Raw genomic sequence first — 20,000 nt, forward strand, 5'->3', positions numbered from 1 at the left:
GTCATCTGTCTCACGGGTTGATTAAAATGAACTTTTTTAGAACCTAAAAGTAGCAAAGCAACTAATACTGTCTGGAATTAAATCAAGTAAACTTGATCAAACAATTAACTCATCCTCTATTAAATCAATATTTACTGATGTTAATACTGGAACTAGTTCCAGTAGTTGGAATTACAGCCACTCATTTAGTGTCTTTATTATTAGTAATTAGGTTCCTATCTTTCTCCAGTTCTACTTCTCAAAGCTAGTACTTGGCTTACTTGTACAAATTGGCCTAGTCTGTTGACCCAGAGTGTGCGCTCTGCACACAGCTGAAGATGCTTTCTAAGGCTGACAGCCCTTTCTGGTTGTGTGACTCCATGAGGACTGAAGCAAGTTCAGGTGTGTGTTGCTACAGCCCAACTTAGACTGACTGCTGTGGAGCCATGGCTTAGGGCTATTTTAGCAAATAAACTCTTGTAAATCACAGGGTGAGTTCTAAGTTCTAGCTGTTGCATTATCAGTATAATCTCAGTGGAATTTTTTTTTTTTTTTTTTGCCATACACCTGCAGTGGTGCTTTTGTGGGAGCTTCAGTTCACAGAGGTTCTTGACACCCCAGTAACATTTTGTCCAATCTCAGCACTTCTGATAGGGCACTTAACTGTGACAAATGATGAATTAATTTGCAGTGATGCACTAATGTGGTCATGAAGCTCTCTTCTAGACCTTTATTGTCTTTTCATTGTATAATATATTCTTTGCTTCTTGAATCTGATAATGTTCTTTTGGATGTTAAATTATCTTCAAACAATCTTATATAGGTTGATCTTGCCCTTGTTTGGGGAAGGATTTTCTTCAGCACAATATCAGGTCTGCAGTAGTATCTCAGTATTTGCTCTGCTTGTGAACTAGCTGAAGAGAAATTGTTCCAGTATTTTTCAGATCCTGAAACATGCTTTGGTTCATATCTAGTATTGCGAAGCCGCGGTATTGCGTAATCTAACGTACACCTAGGGAATATGTGTGATAAAGTGGGAGATGCAACAGCAAAATTGCAGTAACAAATAATAAAGTTTGATAATGGGATTACAATGTAATAGTTACAGTAGGACATCAGATTAGATTAGCTTAATTATTTCTCTGACTTTCAAACTTACTTATATTACTCTTGAATCTATGCTTGTTAGCAAAAAGCATCATGCTCCCAAGTATGGGTCTGTTATTAGGATTAAAACATGGATTCCTTTTCCTCTGAAATACAGGAAATAAAGAAAATTGTTGGAGTATAAGTTATGGAACTGTTACTTTTGTCTGTGACCCCCAAACCACATCAAGATAAGTGGAGAAAAATACTCTTTTTATATTATAGCTAAATGAATAATTTCCAAGATACAGTTGTTTGGGTTTTTTTTAGTGGTTAAAAGCTGTTTTTTATAAAACCGCATATTGTCTTCCAGGCCTGTAACTTTTGAGTGGGGGGCTGTTTTCACTGATGTAATTTTTTACTGTAATAGAATGAGATTAACACAATCACTTGGTTGTTAATTGCAGGCTGGCAAAAGAAAAAATTATGTATGAAAAAGAAGCAAAACAGCAAGAAGAAAAGATTGAAAAAATGAAAGCTGAAGCATGTGATGATTATGGAATTAAAAAGCAGGTAAACTATCCTAGAATTTGTTTTATGAAATCCTTATTTGTTTTCATTTATTCATAGTCATCTTTAGATAGAGGAATCTCCTGTATGTTTTTCTAAACTCATGTTATATAAATGTTAGACTAAAATCCTGACATAAAAATCAGCCATGGAAATTTCTTTAAGGTGTTAAATTAAAAGGATTATGTCTTATATATATGTATATGATTATTTAGCACCTTATGTGCTAAATAAAGTGCTATATGACTGTTACTCACTAACTGTGTGCGAGGCCATCATTAACTCATTCTCAGAAATACAAAGAACCTGTAGTAAATACATGGTCTGGGTGTAGTAAATACATGGTCTGGGTAGGTAAACCAAGTGCTTGCTGCTAACTGGAAATGTTAGAGCAAAGTGAGAATGCCCGATAGTTAATATGAAGGAGAAACATTTCATCTCTTGAGTACACCAGTATCCTTTTGGTAAAATCACAAACCTTGGAGAAAGAAAGCAGTGGGTATGCAGCTGCAGAGCTGCTGGGGTTTGTAGTTAAGTCATAGATTATGAGAGGGCGTGCTGTACTTTGATCTGCTCAAGAGTAAAGTTTAGTGTCACTGTTAAATATGATTACATTTTTCCTTGGAAGGTTTACCACAAGGGTAGTGGTTGCAGACAGTTGGTACATACCCTTTTGGTTGAAAAAGTGTCACATCTCACACTCACAAGAGGAGCTTGAGTTTGGGAGATTGGTGTTTATTCTCTACAGATGTGTGAAATGTCTGTATTTCACTGTAGTCCTCATATTATTTCAACTAACTATGTTACCTTTTGATTATATTTTTTGTCCAAGTATTTCCCAGATGCTTTCTCTCAAATCTTCAGAGAAATCAAACTGTAAACTAAAATTATTTTCACTTAATAGTCATAAACATAACCTTCTGGAATCCTGTCTTCATTTTTAAACAATGGAAGAATAGATTAAACAAAATTAAAATAAAAAATTAACAAAAGATAGGAGAAAGCCCTTTTAGAAAAAGCTAAACCAACTTTTTTAGTAAATCCTTATTTCAGTTCATATATCTATATCCTGCCTTGCTTTCATTATGCCATGGCAATGAAATACAAATAAAGAATTTATATGTAAATAAAGATTGTATATGTATATTCCTGTCTTCTGCCTCACCAGAGTGAGACTTGAAGATCTACAAAACAGTAGCCTTTCTGAAGATCTGGTGCTAACAAGAACTAATGAGTTCAATTCCTATTTTTAGTGTTGCCCATTCATCAGTTTATTTGCCTGTATCATGGTATTTCCACAACAACCTGCAAGACATCATGAAAGTCAAAAACAGCGATGGCTGTGAACTTCTGCTGAAATTGCTACATACTACTTGAAGGTCCTTTCAAAGACCAATGATGAAAACCTTTACAGAAAACAGTCTTGATTCATTCAGAAATTGCCTGATCCACTTTGAAAGCAAACAGTTTCTCCAATGACATTTTCACTTCTTGTTTATTTAGCGCACTTTGCATTCTGGAAGTTAGTATTTTAGGTTATTAAAAATTTGGAGACTTCAAAGAAAGTTACATGATTCGGGGAGAGTTGGCTCAGAACAGTATTTTGGATACAGTAAAGACTTTGAGATGTTTTTCAGAAAAAATATCTGTAGTTATCCATTTTAAGAATTGCTTCTAGTTAATAATCTCTAATTTCCATTCTGGGGTGCATAACTCTTAAAATACAGTTGTAATCTTTATTTTGGTAATGAAAAGTAACATCTGGGGGGTGGGAACAATTTCAGTCACTTAAGATTAATAGAATAGTTTTAACTATTAGTTTAGCTGAGGTATTGGCTAAATCATATATATATGTGTATGTGTGTGTGTGTATTTATGTATTTATATACATGCACAAATCAGTCCAGAGTTCAGGGAGGGATTCTTAAAAAGCTTAAAAGCAATACTTTCTCTTGATGTAGTACTGTTTTCATTTAGCTTTCTAGTTACATCTCAGAACATACAGTTTTACGTATAAAAGTGAATATGGAAAATTTCACTTTAAAGTGAAAAATAGCATTCTTACAGCAGATGTAGTCTTCAGAGTATGTCTGGTCTGTAATGAAGGATCAGTCCCTTTGTAGAACAATAGGGTTTGATTCAGTGTTTTTCTCCTAACTCCTTATGCATTGGGGCAGCTCCTGGTTCCAGTGGACTCAAGTCTTCTCTAGCTGAGGCAGTGCCCATCTGGGATGGTTGGCAATTGTTACATGCTAGTCCTCACCTGAACTGTCCAGAAAGACTTGCTTAATGAGGAGCAGGTTCACTACCAGAAAAACAAAAAGGACAGTTTACTTGCAATGCTGTTAGATGCTGAAGATTCCATTGTAGTGTGCAAGAAGACGTTGTTACGGTAATAAATATTGAAATACTTCTGACTGATCCCACCAAGTGCAAATTCTGCTTATAGTTTCTCAGGGTAGAAAGAAGTAGTGTAGTTCTAACTCCCTACGGATTTTTTTTAATGAAGTCGTAGTTTCTACTCAGATATAACAATTCTCAATATACGAAGACTTTCCACGGAACTTCATAATACTACTTTAATAGAGAATTTTCACACAGTCTCATTCGAGTGCAGACTAATGATAGAAACCTGTAGCTTTCTGCATTTCTGTGGTTGTTGATGTTCATATATAAATAAACATCCTTTCACAGCTCATGCTTTTATTTTGAGACTTGTGAGGGAGTGGGAAAGCAAGGTATCTACTCTATGTTTCCTCTCTCTGGGATTGTAGGTATACTCTGGTGGTTTTGCTAACTGGCAACATTTTTACTGATAAGTGAGTGGTAAATTTCCAGTTTTTTAAATGTAATTATACAGTTCCAAGTTACTTCTTGAGTAATGTGATTTCTAGATAAATTAAAAATCCAGTGGATTTAACACTGAATTTAATCTCTGTGTGTCAAAAGTACAAAAGAGTATATAAAGTGCATCTTGTTCATACACTGGTTTTTTCCAGTATTTGTGAAAACTGCAATATTTCTCTTGCTTTGTTGAGTCAAAGAGTGCCTTCTGAAACAGCTTAAAAGATGCATTTGGAAACTATTTGCTATTTTGGAAAATAATATGAAATATGGTAATTTGCTGCTGATTTTGTTATTGGTGGACTTTTTGCTGAAAGGAAGGTTGTAATGTTCTAGGGCTTTTTACATGTGTGTTTAGCCTCAAAAAAATATTCTGGTTAGTTTAGTTGGCTTTTTACATTCTTAGCTCTTTCCAGCCGATCTCTCGATTGGTTCAAAGTTTCATTCTTCTCACAGATTAAGTAAGATTAGATTAAATGTGTGGTTTTACATCAGTCTTGTTATTTGCTTAAGTACTTTTTGTGCCCCCTAAGAATAGATGACATTTGTTTAATAATCTAAATTCTAGCTCTAGATGCTTGGTAAAGTGGCAGTGGAAATGCTTAGTGAAGACCTAATGCTTCTCCTTATATATTTTGACAGTATCCTTAACAAAAGCACAGTTTGTTTACTGAAAAGCCATCAACTTGGAGTTTTCTGGACCAAGTATAACACAGTATCCCTAACACAGACCTGGTATTAAAGATGCATCCAAACTTTATGAAAGAAACCAAATTATGAAAAAGCATTACTGTGATCATCCTTTTCCCCTTCTGTTTTCCAAAGAGTGTTTCCCTTCTTACCTAGTCAGATATAAGTACCTTTTGGATTCCAGACTTTATGTCTTTAATGTCCTAAAGTGATCTGCTTTAGAGGAAACAGGATTAGATCTTACCTCAAGGTATTACATCTAGAGGGTTTTCTCCTTCATCAGTTTTCATGCTAGAAGTAGTAGGTGGTTTGTTGTTGATACATGGCCATTTCTTGAGGCACTCAAGCACTGTAGAAACAAAACAGTGTTCCCCATTTCTTTATTGCAAGGTCCTTTAGGAGTCTTTTGATCAGTGTATTTGACAACTTGCCTACAGCAAGCGTGCTGTTGTATCCTGTATTTGTGGATAGTTAAAGCTTCTTTTGGGCCTGAAAGCGAGTAGAACTCATAAAACTATGTTTCCTACAATTCTTGTGTGCATTAATGGGGTTTTTTGATGTCCAAATTCACCTTAATGCTGCATCTCCTTTGAGTTCCTGCCTTCCCTATGCCCAGGTTCTTGCTACATAGCTGTACTACTCCATAGATCCCTACACTACAATCCTGGCCAAGTACAATGATATTACCAAGGCCCAGTATCTTGATACTACTCCTGTTTACTACTGAGATGAGAAGTACTGCAATGGTATGGATTTTAATTGCAAATATGGATTAGCCTACCAGTAGCCTTAGCATGATAATTTATTGTGTGCTACTAATTTTACTTAGTGGGATTACTAAATTTTGGAACCTTTGGTGTCTGCAATACTTAGAGGTTACTTTTTTTCTTTTAGGTCCCTGTTCTTCCACCAGATATTGGCTGTAATTAGTCAGTGGATTCCAAGTGCTTTACAGACTTTTTGAGGAAAAGCAGTTCAAACTAGTAGCACTTGTTTTAGCAAACAATTATCTGCATGTCTTTTCCTTACCTCTGCTATCTTTGAGTAGATCCATACTGTTAGGATTATCCGTGCAAGAGAAAACAGGCAAGTGATTATGTGACAGTATGTAAAAGCTAGACTATATATTCCTTTTTGTATATAATTGGTACATACATGACTCATTTACATTTGTCATGGTTTTTAGCCCGCCTTTTCTGTTCAGAGCACCACTCTTGTCACGTGAAACAATACTGTCATTATACCCTGTGACCCAGTAGTATATCAAGGTGTCCTTCTAAGAGCAAGCAGAGCCCTATGGAGTTTGTTTGGGGTTTTTTGTTTTGTTTTGGGGTGGGTTTTTTATTTCTTTCAAATTATTTGTTAGAGATATGTAATATCTCTAAATCTCTTGGTTAGATGTGGGTCAGTTGGGAAAAAACCCAAATCAACATACTTTGCTTCTCGATTGTTTTTTAAAGCTGATGAAACTGACATCTCTCCCTTTCTCATTATTATTACTGCATTTTTAAAATTTATTAAATTGTTCTTATCTCAGCCCACAAGGTTTACCTTTTCTTCCAGTTATCTTCTCCCCACTGGGCTGGGGGCAGGAGCAAGTAACCTGGTGCCTGGTACTTAGTTCCTGGCTGGGGTTGAATAATAGTCTTAGCTGGAGCTGGAATTGCTCTGGTCTGGTCAGTGGAATTAGAGTACCTGCAGTGCACGTCACAGGGATGGAAATGGCTGCAGTGCCTGGCATTGGAGTTTGGGTGGCTATTGTGCTTGTCACCCTTAGAGTTCCATCTGAAAGTTGGGCAGAATTTTGATAGAATTTGAAGAGTAAACACTTCTAAAAATCCAGTCACAAAGCTTATATAATTATTTGAACTTTTGACTTTACTATGTATATTTGTAAAAGTAAATAGTCTTAAGTAGGATTATCAGCATTACTTGAAAAGAAATTGGTTTATGGAGAAGTTAAATCATAATGGCTTTACAAAATTCCTGTTGTAGTCTCCAGCTGTTTGCACCTGCTGATTATAGTTCTAGGATTTATCGTCTTTCTGATTTTTATTCATCATTGCACCACTGGTACATATAAATAAAACTTGGGTAACCCTTTGGAAATCAGTCAGATGTTTTGAATAGAATTATTTGGGTAGATTTGTTTATTTCTTAGAACAGGCAGGACTATAGCTTACAGATTCAAGATTACATGCCTTCCCAGGTCACTTATCTAGTGGCACATATCGAATAAATTACTAATTTCATATTATCTGCCTAACAAGTTTTACAACACATTAATATTTGGTATCTGTGTGGCGCAAGGAAGTAATTATTGGATATTCTCACTCCTGTAGATATTTTACTATATAAAGCAAGAGGCATCATATCATGCAGTTTATGGCACACCTCATTCTATGGCTGTTACATTGACTAATGAAAGTGTAAAATTAGAAACAAGTTTTTTCTGTCAAAACCAAATGGTCCAAGTGACACTTAAAAACTTGCTAATAATATCTTGTTACACAATGCCTTTCTGAATACATAAATGCATTCTTAGCTACAGCTTAACATCCCTTTTACATCCCTATTGGTACAGCAGCAATAATACTAGCAGGATGATACAACATAGGAATGACAGAAAGAAAAAAGCCATTTGAAGGGAAGACTTTATGCTGCAGGTTGTCCTGTACAGAGATGTTTCATATCTAAATATCTAACAGATTTTAATTTCTAAATAGATTTAACATTGCTGAACAACTCTGCACATCTTTTCTTCTCAGTTTTTGGTGTTCAGGTTCCGAAATGCTCCATGAAATAAATGTTCTCTTTCTTAAAACTGACCTTGTTTTCTTTAGGAGGTTGCAGGATTTTCAGATTCAGTGGGGTGCCAGTTTAGTAATTTTGTTCAAAGTGCATGGTGAGAATAATCTTCCTCCTAAAATGAAGCACAAGGATATGTAATAACTTTTTATGCATGATAAGCATCAAAAATATGAGCCTGCTGGCCTTTGCTTTTCATTTTTCTTTACCTTTGTCTTTCAGTCAGAACCTCCTGCAGTCTGCACACAATGTGATCAATAACTCAATAACTTTTTTCATGCAGTAATTATCTCTATGGGGTATTACCTGAACATTCTTTTTCTTTATTACCCAAAAGATGCAGGAGATATTTATATAACCAGCTGATCCCCTTTTGGATGAAGCTGCTTCATGACAGCAGGAGAAAGTTTGTTCCAAATAGACTTTTTAACAAATTCTGAAAACCTTACTAAGCTGTACTTTTTGGCTAAGGGAAAGATTATTCTAAATACTGTCTTGCATTTAATACTTGATATTCAGTCAAGCACAGAGTAAATGGAAATGTGTTGTAAATTAACGGAGTTTTAAGCAATTACACTAAGTGAATGTATTTTAAGAAGAAAAGCCTATTCAGAAGATAGGTTCAACTGTTCTGAAGTTTCTAGATAATTACTAGATGGCTGATTTTTTTGGAGTAAAAACTTATACTAAAAGGTAATGTTTCTGTCTGGAACATATTCTAATTTCATTGTCTTCTGATTTTCACAGATCGAGATCTTACAAGAGTCACGAATGATGATTCCAGACTGCCAGCGCAGACTAGAAGTTGCACATGCAGAGCTTACTCAATTACTAGTGAGTATTGTATCACACCCCAACTGATGAAGAAGTGCTGCAGTTCCTGGATAAACAACTGCAGCAAATAAAAACTGGATTAAAGAATTTTCTGTAGGTCCCAAGATCAGCATCCTATAAGATACCAGTATTTTGCTTTAGATAGCAGACTTGGTCTTTCAGACTTGGTCTTCAGTCTGTGGAGACTGTGTGTTAGAAACTGTCCTTAATGTACACTGAACATACATTTATCCCAGACTGTGAAAATGGACGCAGAACTCCTGTGCTAGTTCCATCATCAGAAAAATCAGTTTGCCCACTTTAGGTTTTATAAATAGTATAAACGTATATAATATGCTTGTATGGAACTGAAATTGTCAAGTACTTTGGTTACTTTTTATGCTGTGGACAAGTCAAAGGAGTCCTTGCTGAGTATATGCTTAACGTTTTATTAGTGAAGTGAGCAGTACTGCCCTGCTTTTTAAGATAAAAATACCTTTAGGAATAAAGAGTATGTTGTACAAATAGATTCACTGAATCTATACTATGTTTGGAGATGATAATCCTTATTTTAAAAGCTGCCTTCTCATCAAGATTTCAGCTACACATGATGGTGCACAATAAATGGTATTGTGAGTCTAAAAATATACATCCTAAATGATGTCCCAGATATAGTGAAGGCTAAAATTGCAAATACTTTTTTAACGGAAAAGTCAAGGTGTCCTAATCTCTAGTCTGTCTCTACTATTTCCCAAATTAAATGCACAGTACCTGGCAGGGTTTAGGGTCTTTTTGTCATTCAACTAGTTACTGAACAGTTAGTCTAAATTTCAGTGCCATGCAGAAATGGTGCTATTGATTCATAGTATGCAAACCTAAAACAAGGAGTGGGGACAGTTACTATTGCTGTTAAGAATTTGGAAGTCTTCATGTGTTGCTTTCTGTGCTTAGCTCACCTAATGTACTGTATCCTAGCATGTTTTTCAATTGTCAGTCTACTTAAGCATTTTTCTGAGAGTACTGTTGGTCTAAAGTTTGTTCTTACTCGTCCCTTGGTTTTAAATATTCAACACTATCAAATAAAGGTATGCATAGGTCAAATCCACTTGCACATGACAGCCATTATCTGGGACCTTAAGCAGGACAAAAAATTTTCCTGTGCTTTGAGTAACATAGAATGTGTTTTCAAAAATTATATATTTCTCATTTCATAGAATGGTTTGGGTTGGAATGAACTTTCAGAGATCATCTGTTCCAACTCCCTTGCAATGACCAGGAACATCTTCAACTACATCAGGTGGCTTAGAGCCCCATCCAGCCTGACACTTAGTATTTACATGGATATGGCACCTACCACCTCTCTGGGCAACCTGTCCCAGTTCTTCACCACCCTCACTTTAAAAAGCTTCTTCTTTTTATCTAGTCTGAATCTATTCTCTTTTAATTTCAAACTATCACCGTTTGTCCTGTCACAACAGGCCCTACTAATAAAAAGTCTGTCCCAGTCTTTCTTGTAGGCCCCCATTAAGTACTGAAAGGCTGCCATGAGGGCTGCCCAGAGCTTTCTCTTCTCCAGGCTTAACAAACCCAACTTTCAGCCTGTCCAAAAAGGAAGGTGCTCCAGCCCTCTGATCGTCTTTGTGGCCTCCTCTGGACTCCCTCCAGCAGGTCCATGTTCTTCCTGTGCTGGGACCCCAGAGCTGATGCAGCACTGCAGGTGGGGTCTCAGCAAAGTGGAGCAGAGGGGCAGAATCCCCTCCCTGGCCCTGCTGCCCACACTGCTCTGGATGCAGCCCAGGACACGTTTGGCTCTCTGGGCTGTGAGTGCCCATGGCTGGGTCAGGTCCAGCCTCTCATCCCCCAGCACACCCAAGTCCTTCTGGGCAGGGCTGCTGTGATCTGCCCATGCCCAGCCTGTGCTGGTACCAGGGTTGCTCTGACCCAGGTGCAGCACCTTGCACAATGGCCTTGTTAAAACACATGAGCTTTTCCATGGGCCCACTTCTCAAGCTTGTCCAGATTCCTCTGGATGGCATCCCATTTCTCAGGTGCATCAGCTGAGCTACGCAGTTTGGTGTTATCTGCACATTTATGGATCTTACTTTCTATGTCATTAATAAAGATATTAAATCACACTGGTCACCCTGCAGAGCCCTAAAGGACACCACTTGTCACTAATCTCCATCCAGACATTGAGTCATTGACCAGTTCTCTGGCTGTGATCATCCAGCCAATTCCTTAGCCAGTGAAAAGTCCATCCATCAAATCCACCTCCCTCCAGTTCAGCGAGAAGGATGTTGTGGAGGACCATATAGTCCACAATGACAATTCTCTTTTTGCAGTCTTTAAGGACTTCACCTGACTGCCATGACATTACATATTTCATGGAGAGGAGCATGGCAACTGCATCAGGCAATTCCCTCAGGACTCTGGGAAGCATCTTGTCAGGTGCCATAGACTTAGGTACATTCAGGTTCCCCAGGTTGTCATGAACCTGATCTTTACTTACAGTGGGAGGGACTTGGCTCTCCCAGCCCCTATTTTGTAGTCCATCCACTTGAGAGGCATAGGAAGATGCTGCCAGTAAGACAGAAATATTGTTGAGTACCTCAGCCTTCTGCTTATTTGTTGGCGGTTTTTTACCTTCTTAAATTTAATCCCAGAACAGTTATTTTCAGAGTACTCAAAAATGTTGCTTTTGATTACAGGAAAACGAAAAAGAATTGGAAGAAGCTGAAGAGTATAAAGAAGCACGTTCCATACTGGAGTTAGTGAAGCTGGAAGCCTAGCTGTTTTCCAGTTCTCTCTTTATATGCATTAGCACGGGGTCCATTCCACAGTTTCATTTGACTATGGCTCTACTATTATTGTTGACTTGCTAAAGTTCCCTTTACCCTTTATGCAAACTGAGCTTTCTCTAACTGCAAGGTGCATCAAATAAAGAATATTCTGAAACATTTGTGTGTTCCATATTTGGGCAAAATAGATACATTTCCAGTTCACCTCAATTTAAAAAAAAAAAAAAAAAAAAAAAAAAAAAGCAAAACCAAAAAAAAACTTGAAAAAAAACCACAAAAAAAAAGCCCATGTAAAGTAAGTGTAATAGTTAATATAGAGACCTTAAATCCGAACAGTTCAGGCTAAGAAACAAAGTTTGGCTATGTGAGGGACCAGTAAATACTTCAGAATGAAATAGCATTATAGAATGATTTGGGTTGGAAAGGTTCCATCTGGTTCCAGCTCTGACATGGGCTTTAGAAGCACCTTATATTTGAAATAATATACAGTATAAAAATCTGTACTGAAAGAGAAGGTAGACCAAATAACCCTTCCCAGTCACCTACCTTTCTTCTATGGTGCAATTATTCTGTAATTTTATCAAGTATGTACTCCTTGTTGGAGTCCAAGACAAGAGCTGACTCCAGATCTTTCTCAATGTACATGGCACTGAGTCGAGTCCAATTCATACAACTTCCATGCATCAAAATTCTTCTACTTTTCAGGAAACAGGATTTAGCGGGTGACTAGTATATTGTGAGTTGCATCTGGTAATAAGAGTTCTGCACTGAATGCTTTTCTTGACAGCACTTTGGCCTAAGTGGTATTTTTTTTTGAGAAAAGTTCAAACCCCAGGACATGAAAGAGAGCTAAGGGGAACTAATGGGTAAGGGAACAACACTTAATCTGCGTGGAAGACCATTAAAACATTATATACAAAAGCTGTGGGGTTTTCAGAGTAGCTTCTCTAAAGCAAATAGTAAGTTCTGTTGATAAACAAGAAAGCTTTTTACTTTAGTTTTTCTAGTTTGAAAGTGTTCTGGCATGTTTCTTAAAGGCAACACAAAGCACAGTGTACCTTTTGTGTGGTGCTAAATTGAATATTCAATAAAATTCTTTGTTAATTTGCCTGAGTTTGAGTAAACTGTTGTTTCAGTACTTATTTATGTACCTCAAGCACATTTAGAGTAATGTCTGCTTCTCATCACTGTTAAGCACTGCTCTGACAGATCAACACCAAAAGATTGCTGATTGAATCATTCAGAATGATCTACTTATGAAGTGACCCCAGACCAGTACCATAGAGGGCTAAGAGGTGAAACCTGCTTTGACTATACAGTTCCATAAGAGAACATGCGTATCTTCCTACCAGCATTGTGTTCTAGGCATGGAACTGCCAAGCAGACACTGCCTGGGTCACAGCACTTATGAACTGCTATTGAGGAAAACATCTGTCTTTGGATACTCATTTTACCCAGTTTCTTCTGTGGACCTTCACTGGGAAAGGTGGCTGGAGTGCACAAAGTGGATCGTGTGTCTCAGCTGAGAGACTGCAGCATGAGTCTGCTTGCAGCCATTGAGTGGAGTATGGTGAGTAAATGCTGAGCTGAAAAAGAAGTGTAGGGAGATACCAAGTCTGCTGGGTAAAGCAGGGTTTAAAATAAAAATTGCTCTTCTGAAGAAGAAAGAATACACTCTTCTGGAAAACAAGCCCAAAGAAAAATTATGTGCAGTTGCTGAGTAGCACAAGAAATGCATATGAAAGCTAACAGGCAAGAAGGCAAGTAGGATTGTCATATGGCTTAAGCTGGCATTTAGAATGAAAGTCACATGGCGTTTAACTACCACACAAGCTTTAAGAAAAGTTTCTTAGTGCAGTAGTTTCTAGGGTGAGTGGTTTCTCATGTCTGCCCTACCACTAAGTTCTCTAAAAATTAGCATGTTCCATAGTACAGGAAGTAGCCAGCTTCCCTGATGATAATCAAGAGTATGTGCACGCCTGAAAATATTCTGTCTCCAGATGCCTCTGGAACTGTCTAACTTCTGAAGGGACAGCCGCAAGTTTTCACACTGCCAACATCCTTTAGGAGAAGGAAAGAGCTAACTGTATACAAGTATTTTGGGTGAAATCCACAAAAGCCTAAATGACACAGAGCTGTTCTGTTTCCCTATAATAAATCCTGTTTTGGCAACCCACCTTCCCCATCTCTGGTGACACCTTCAATGGAGCTGCAGTCAATCTGCAGTCTAACACTTGGGGTATGAGGGGTAGGGGAGGGACTTCAAGTCCTTGGTCTAACTCAGGAGGTTCATATCAAGGAAGATACTCAGTAACTGAGCCATACTTACTCGTAATAGACTGGGGTTCTCAGAATTGCCACATTAGTATGACAGGTGGCTGCACAGCTTCTTAAGACTGGGTAGTCACCAAGAATTTCTAAAATTGGATGTTCTGATCACCCCAAAAAGTACAATTGTCTTCAACAGACCTATATGACAAAAGAAGTAGAATAGCAAGTATGTACATTTAATATGTGGGTGATACAAGAGTGTTCAGTATCTTCAAGGATAGTATCAGAGATCAAAAGGTTTCTGACAAACTGGAGTAAAATTAAAATACTTATTTTAGTAAGGACATATTTAAATAAGAAAATAAAGCAAACTTACACATGGCAGCAGCAATTTTCTACTGTACCAGCATGGGAAAAGGAAACACTGCACACCATTTCTGAGAGATATAGAAGAATTTTAGTGTATTACATGCAAAAAATTTGTTTAGCTCATAAGACACGGGCAACAAGCTTTACACTCCCCTTCTTATTAGAAAGGCTTTATCTAGAAGCATTATTGCAGCAAGAAGCTGCAGCTAAAATGGATGAACAAATAAGGATTCAGAGGAAAACAGTGAAAACTACTAAAAATACTGTGCAAAAGAAGGAACAAATCCAGACATGTTAGCTTGGAAAATACTGAGGGTAGCAGTGGTAATAATCTTCAAGCATAAACAGAATTACAGAAGAAAATAATAAAATTTTCTTGGCAGACAGATTAAGATGCAATGAGCTTGAGTTGCAATGAGCTTGAGTTACAATGAGCAGAAAAAAATATTGGACGGCTTCCTTCCTTAGAAAACAACTAAGACTGGAACAGACTGCCTCTGGAGGCTGTTGGAGCTGCCTCCTAGAGGTCTTCTCTTGACCAGGCAGCTCAGTTACTCATGACAAAGGTACCACTGATCCTGCCTCATATTTACACATAAGGGAAATGCATCAAAAGTTGGATGAGTATTCATCCTTTTTCAACAGCACTTATCTCCTCACTCAAAAATACAATAGATTTGTTACACAGCTGAAATTAACAACTTTGAATACAGCACAGAGGAGATCCCCAGAGTCCCCTCAAAGGAGACAATTCAGTGATACCTACCTGACTTTTCAACTGTTACACTGCATATCACAACACAGGGGACTCAAAGAAGGTGAAAATGGTCTTCCTTAATGAAAGGACCAGGTGAACCAATGTTTTCTGACTTTCCACTTCCTATTCATGTTTCTGAACACTCATCAAACACACACAATGTCAAAAATACTTTAGGTTCCTACTTGTCATTTTATTTTATGTGTTAATTTGTGCACAAATCAGCTCATTCAGGGCAAAGATAGGAAGCAAGTTTGAAGTACAGCTGAAATCAGAGGATGGAATTTTCAAGGTAAGAAGTGAACTGTGGGGCCTGCTGGAAACAGCTGCAAGGGAAGTAGCAAATTTAGGTCAAAGTCTCATTGTTCATACAGATGCAGAGTGGGACTACAAGCTGAGGGAAGGGAGAAGAAAATGTTTTGTCTATGGCCTAACCATCTTAACAACTCTTCTCCCATCTGATCTCTCAAGGAACCTACTTCTAAGGACACTGAACAGAAAATACAAAGGAGAACCACTTCTGGGTTCTCTTCCTTGTGCAGTCTTGGCTATGCTGTTACCACATGTAACAGAGGGCTAATGATAAATCCAAATTAGGGGCTTAGGACTTCAAAGGTGATGGCAAAGGGGATGTGTAATTGCCACCTTCCACAGTTTTTTGAACACAGATTCAACCACAGTGAAAAAATCAGCTCTTGAACTGTGCAGACTGCTTGCTAGCATGTCTCAGCAGCCAGCATTTCAGGGCAAACATCACCACTCTAGAACCACTCAACATTAACATTACCTTTAAAAGAAAGAAGAAAAACTTCTACAACAGTTTTGGTTTATTACTGTTCTGAAGTTACTGTAGCTGTTACATTAGATGGAAGGAAACCCAGTAACCCACAGAAAGAGCCTCAATTAATAAGGTTAACAGAGGCTGAATAGGTAGAAATTGGAAAAATAAGCACATTATTTATGTATCAATTACTACTTGCTCTCCATTTCAACAAAAGGAAATAAAATTTTCTCATCTTTCCTAACAATCCAGAGGCATCCTTCTGCTCCTGCATAATTAGCAGTAAATTTCACCACAGCTCTCCATAAGCAATCAAAAAGGCTACCTAATTAAAAAAGTAATTAGTTTACACAGATAGATATGAGTGGGTAGATTAGTTGATGAAAATAAAATTAAATTCCTCTGGATGCTTTTAGTGACTCGGCTTTCTGCTCTATTACAGCTTCTACACATTTCTAAAGGAGCAGGCTAAAATGAGTAAAAAATACTTCATTTGTAAATGAACAGAGTATCTTTCAAAACCAATTGATCAGATTTGGTTTGTCTTCTGTTTTCAACAAAGAAGATAAACTTCACATTTTATGAAGCGTAAAAATCAGAGTCTCCATAAAAGCCTCCATAACTAATGAGTTATGTTTCATTTTCTTAGGTCACTTACTCAATACCTAGGCACCAAACTGAACCAATGCTGCACCTGTAAAAGGAAAGTTTGAACACTAACACCCAGAACACTACAGGATTTGTAAGAAGCCAGAACAGCTCCTGATACCAGACCTGACTAAGGGGTCTTTTCCCCAGTCATGCTGCCATCAGCAGAAATCAGAGTAAACTTGTTGAGCAGGACTGCAGTTTTCCTGAGGGTAAACATACACCCTCCACACTCCTGCCATTTTTCCAAATGAAGGAAACTCCATTGTATTTTGTGGTGGCAGCAGGGAGCTGTATTCTCACATTTGAGTGGGGGATATGTGGGGAACACAAAACCAGTAGCCAAAACTCAATGGAAGACAAGTGTAACAAGTTTAACAGTAATCCTTGATGACAACTAGGAAGTTTTGTCAGAGAAACCAGTGAGTTAAGAAGCTTCCTTCTTCAAAGGCTTTATCATGGCCATTGCCTACTAATGGACCTCACCTCCATGCATCAAATACCATTTGTCACATTCAAACAAATTGCAATAAGAAATCTAACCAGCACAAGGGAGGAGACTGCCTTTTTAATAGTGTGGGGAAAGAAATGCGATGAACTAAACACTGGTTGTTAAGCAAATTAAACAGCTGTAAACTTAGATTTTATACTTTTTTTAATTAAGAAGGTTATAACTGAAACTAAAGTAAAAACAGTGATATAAAAATATACAACTACAGTACACTGAACTTTTGAAACCATTTGTTTTTTAATGTGCCAGTAATAAACTCTCATATTGTTTGCCTTTGCAATTTTGGAGTGCTACCCACCAATTCAAGGAATATTGAGTCAACTGGCAATTTCTGGCTACTATGGACTCATGAGAATTCACTTGCAAGACATTTGAAATTCCACATGTATCCTCAGACACAGTAGATGGAGTCAATGGAGAGGAAAGAAAAGCTTTTGAAGTCATGAAAATAAAGTAATTTTCACACCAAAGCTAACAAACCTCAGATTACTTGGTCAAACCAATTTTAAATTGGTAATTGTCTTGTCCATTTCTGAATATCATTGAACTTTTAGAAAGACAGACCTAAAAAGCCATCATAATAGGTCTTCACTGTGCCAGGGTGAGAGGGCAGAACCCACTCCTTAAAGGGAGCCTAGATGTGAGCTGACTTGGAAACTACTTTCCTTTCATTAAACTTACCATTAAGAGGGGTGCTGCCAGAGCAACATCACACTTCACAGAAATGAGGATCAAGGTAAGAATGGTGAAATTTTTTCAACACTGAACATTCTGTGGATAAACATAAGATTCCAGACCCTTCTGCACCAAACACAGCACCTTTTAGAAAGGCTCCAATTGACTTTTAATAAAAAATTCAATTGCAACTAGACCAATGCTCTATTTAGACATCCAAATACCAAACTTTACTCAAAAATTACAACATCACCAGCTGCCTATGATTAAAAGCACTTCATAGCTGGCTTAACGTCAGAGATACGCTGCTCTTCACATAGAGTTCCTTCAGAAATAGAGAATTCACTTCCCAGTTTACATCTCCTTCATGAAGCCCAGACAGGAATATGTAGAGGATGTTCTGCAGGTCTGTGGGCAAAAGGAAAGCCCACACTGTGTAGATGCTTGACTAGCCAGACACAAATTGTACCTTGTCTTAGATTACTAGGCAGAGCAGTAGACCACTGTTACCAGGACAGGTTACCAATAGCACCGCAGTTTCATTTTGTTGTTATTCAGAAAATGAATTTGACTCTCCAACCCTTACTTTCAAGTTTGTTTCAAGTTTGTTCTCCCAGTGGTGATGTGATGATTATTTCATTTTAGTACTTCTGTCCTTTGGTATAAGTGAGCAAACTATATTGAAGTGTAAATTGAACTTTAAGTTTACAAAGAAGCTTCAGAACTTTTTGACAGTTTTAAGCACAGAAGTTAATAATCTCAGGATTATACAGTATAATACGGGTAGTTAATACTGTTAACCAAGCAGAAGCAATTAACTCCCTTACAAGAGAAAAATCACACACATTGCAAGATTAACACATGAAACGTACTTGAAATCTTCAGCTGTTTTTAAAAGTCTTCTGCACTAGAGCCCAGGTTGTAAATGGTGGTAAATCGGATTAAGTGCCCAGATGTCTAGGAGAGGGCAGGATGAAGAGGAATGAGCTGAAGTGTCTATTGCCTGGTGGTTAGGCTAACTCTGGATTCACAAGACTTGGACTACAGGCTGAAGATTAATCCAAATGCATACCTCAAGCCAAAGAGAATCACCCTGCCTTCTGAAACGCAAAGCTGTTCAAAACCACATACACTAAAAATAGAAGCATGGCAAGATGATCACAAAGGATATCATTCTTTGCAATCCAGGATAAAAACCTTATAAAGATGTTACAAGACAAAACATTCAACATTTCAGCTTCCTTTTGAGCTACAACTAGGTAAGAGAATTTAAACAATGCTTACATGGAAACTGGCCTGCCTTGAGCTCTTATTTCCACTAGGAATCTCAATAAGCAATCCAAGGAGCCTACTACTGTTTTCAAACATTGAATTAAAAAAAGAACACACTCATCCTGACTGTATCAGGCTATTTTAATGCTGCCTCTCTAATTTTCTCCCTGCAGAGCAAAAAGCGGGCACACTCTGAGGACAGCACAGGAGAGAAGAGCAGTGACAGCTGGGAGCCATCTAAAGTAAGGAAGGCCATTTGCAAGGAGGTTTCCTCCCCCAGCACGTCACCATCCATTGGGATAGACTCTCTCCTGCACCCCCTCACTTCTTCATTAGCTATAAATAATGTGGCTTAAGAAGGAAACAGAGCTTTTTTAACATTCAGAGAGGAAACTTGATTTGCTGATTACCAGCAACGAAGCTCAACATAGGGTTCTGGTTTGGACACCCCAACACATTACTGGTTCTTCCCAGTTTGGACACCCCAACACATTACTCTTTCTAGTTCATCACCCTCAAAGAGTGGAAATTACTAATACCACCCTTGCCTCCAATGCTAAAAAAAGAAAACCCAACACCTGCACTTGAAAATCACTGTCACATTGCCCATCTGAGCATGAAAACCTAAGCCCTATGAGGAACGTTTGAAGGAACTGGGGTTGTTTAGCCTGGAGAAGAGGAGGCTTAGAGGTGACCTTATTGCTCTCTACAACTTCCTGAAGGGAGGTTGTAGGCAGGCGGGGTCGGTCTCTTCCACCGGGCAGCAACTGACAGAACAAGAGGACACAGTCTCAAGCTATGTCAGGGAAGAGGTATTAGGAAAAAAAAAATTCACTGAAAGAATAATAAAGTACTGGAATTGTCTTCCCAGGGAGGTGGTAGAATCACCATCTCTGGATGTGTTTCAAAAAAGACTGGACATGGCACTTGGTGCTATAGTCTAGTTAAGGTGTTAGGGCATAGGTTGGACTTGATCTTAGAGGTCTCTTCCAACTTCATTATTCTGTGTGATTCTATGATTCTGTGTGAAAAGAGCAGTAATTATGATGGAGTTCCTGGATTCACTGAAAAAGGCCACTTTCAGCCCAGTATTACAAGATGGCACTACTGCCATCATGTTCTGCATTT

General features: G+C 37.9%; 1 protein-coding gene across 2 annotated transcripts in view; it reads left to right on the forward strand.

Annotated features, from left to right (window-relative positions):
• The window catches only part of TBCA (tubulin folding cofactor A), a 530,652-nt gene that overhangs the window by 14,572 nt on the left and 496,080 nt on the right, over window positions 1–20,000 (forward strand). The window contains exons 2-4 of one of the 2 annotated variants that reach the window (XR_010994651.1): window positions 1,533–1,638; window positions 8,725–8,811; window positions 11,499–11,683. Coding sequence is in view for 1 of the 2 variants with exons in the window: in XM_068177511.1 (XP_068033612.1) it covers window positions 1,533–1,638; window positions 8,725–8,811; window positions 11,499–11,579 (274 nt within the window). In the remaining variant the exon portion in view is untranslated. Of the gene's footprint in view, window positions 1–1,532; window positions 1,639–8,724; window positions 8,812–11,498; window positions 12,713–20,000 lie in introns of those variants that run through there. The other variant, XM_068177511.1, reaches the window with a different exon arrangement.

Source organism: Anomalospiza imberbis, chromosome Z, assembly GCF_031753505.1.
Source record: "Anomalospiza imberbis isolate Cuckoo-Finch-1a 21T00152 chromosome Z, ASM3175350v1, whole genome shotgun sequence".
In the NCBI taxonomy this organism is placed as follows: Eukaryota; Metazoa; Chordata; class Aves; order Passeriformes; family Viduidae; genus Anomalospiza; species Anomalospiza imberbis.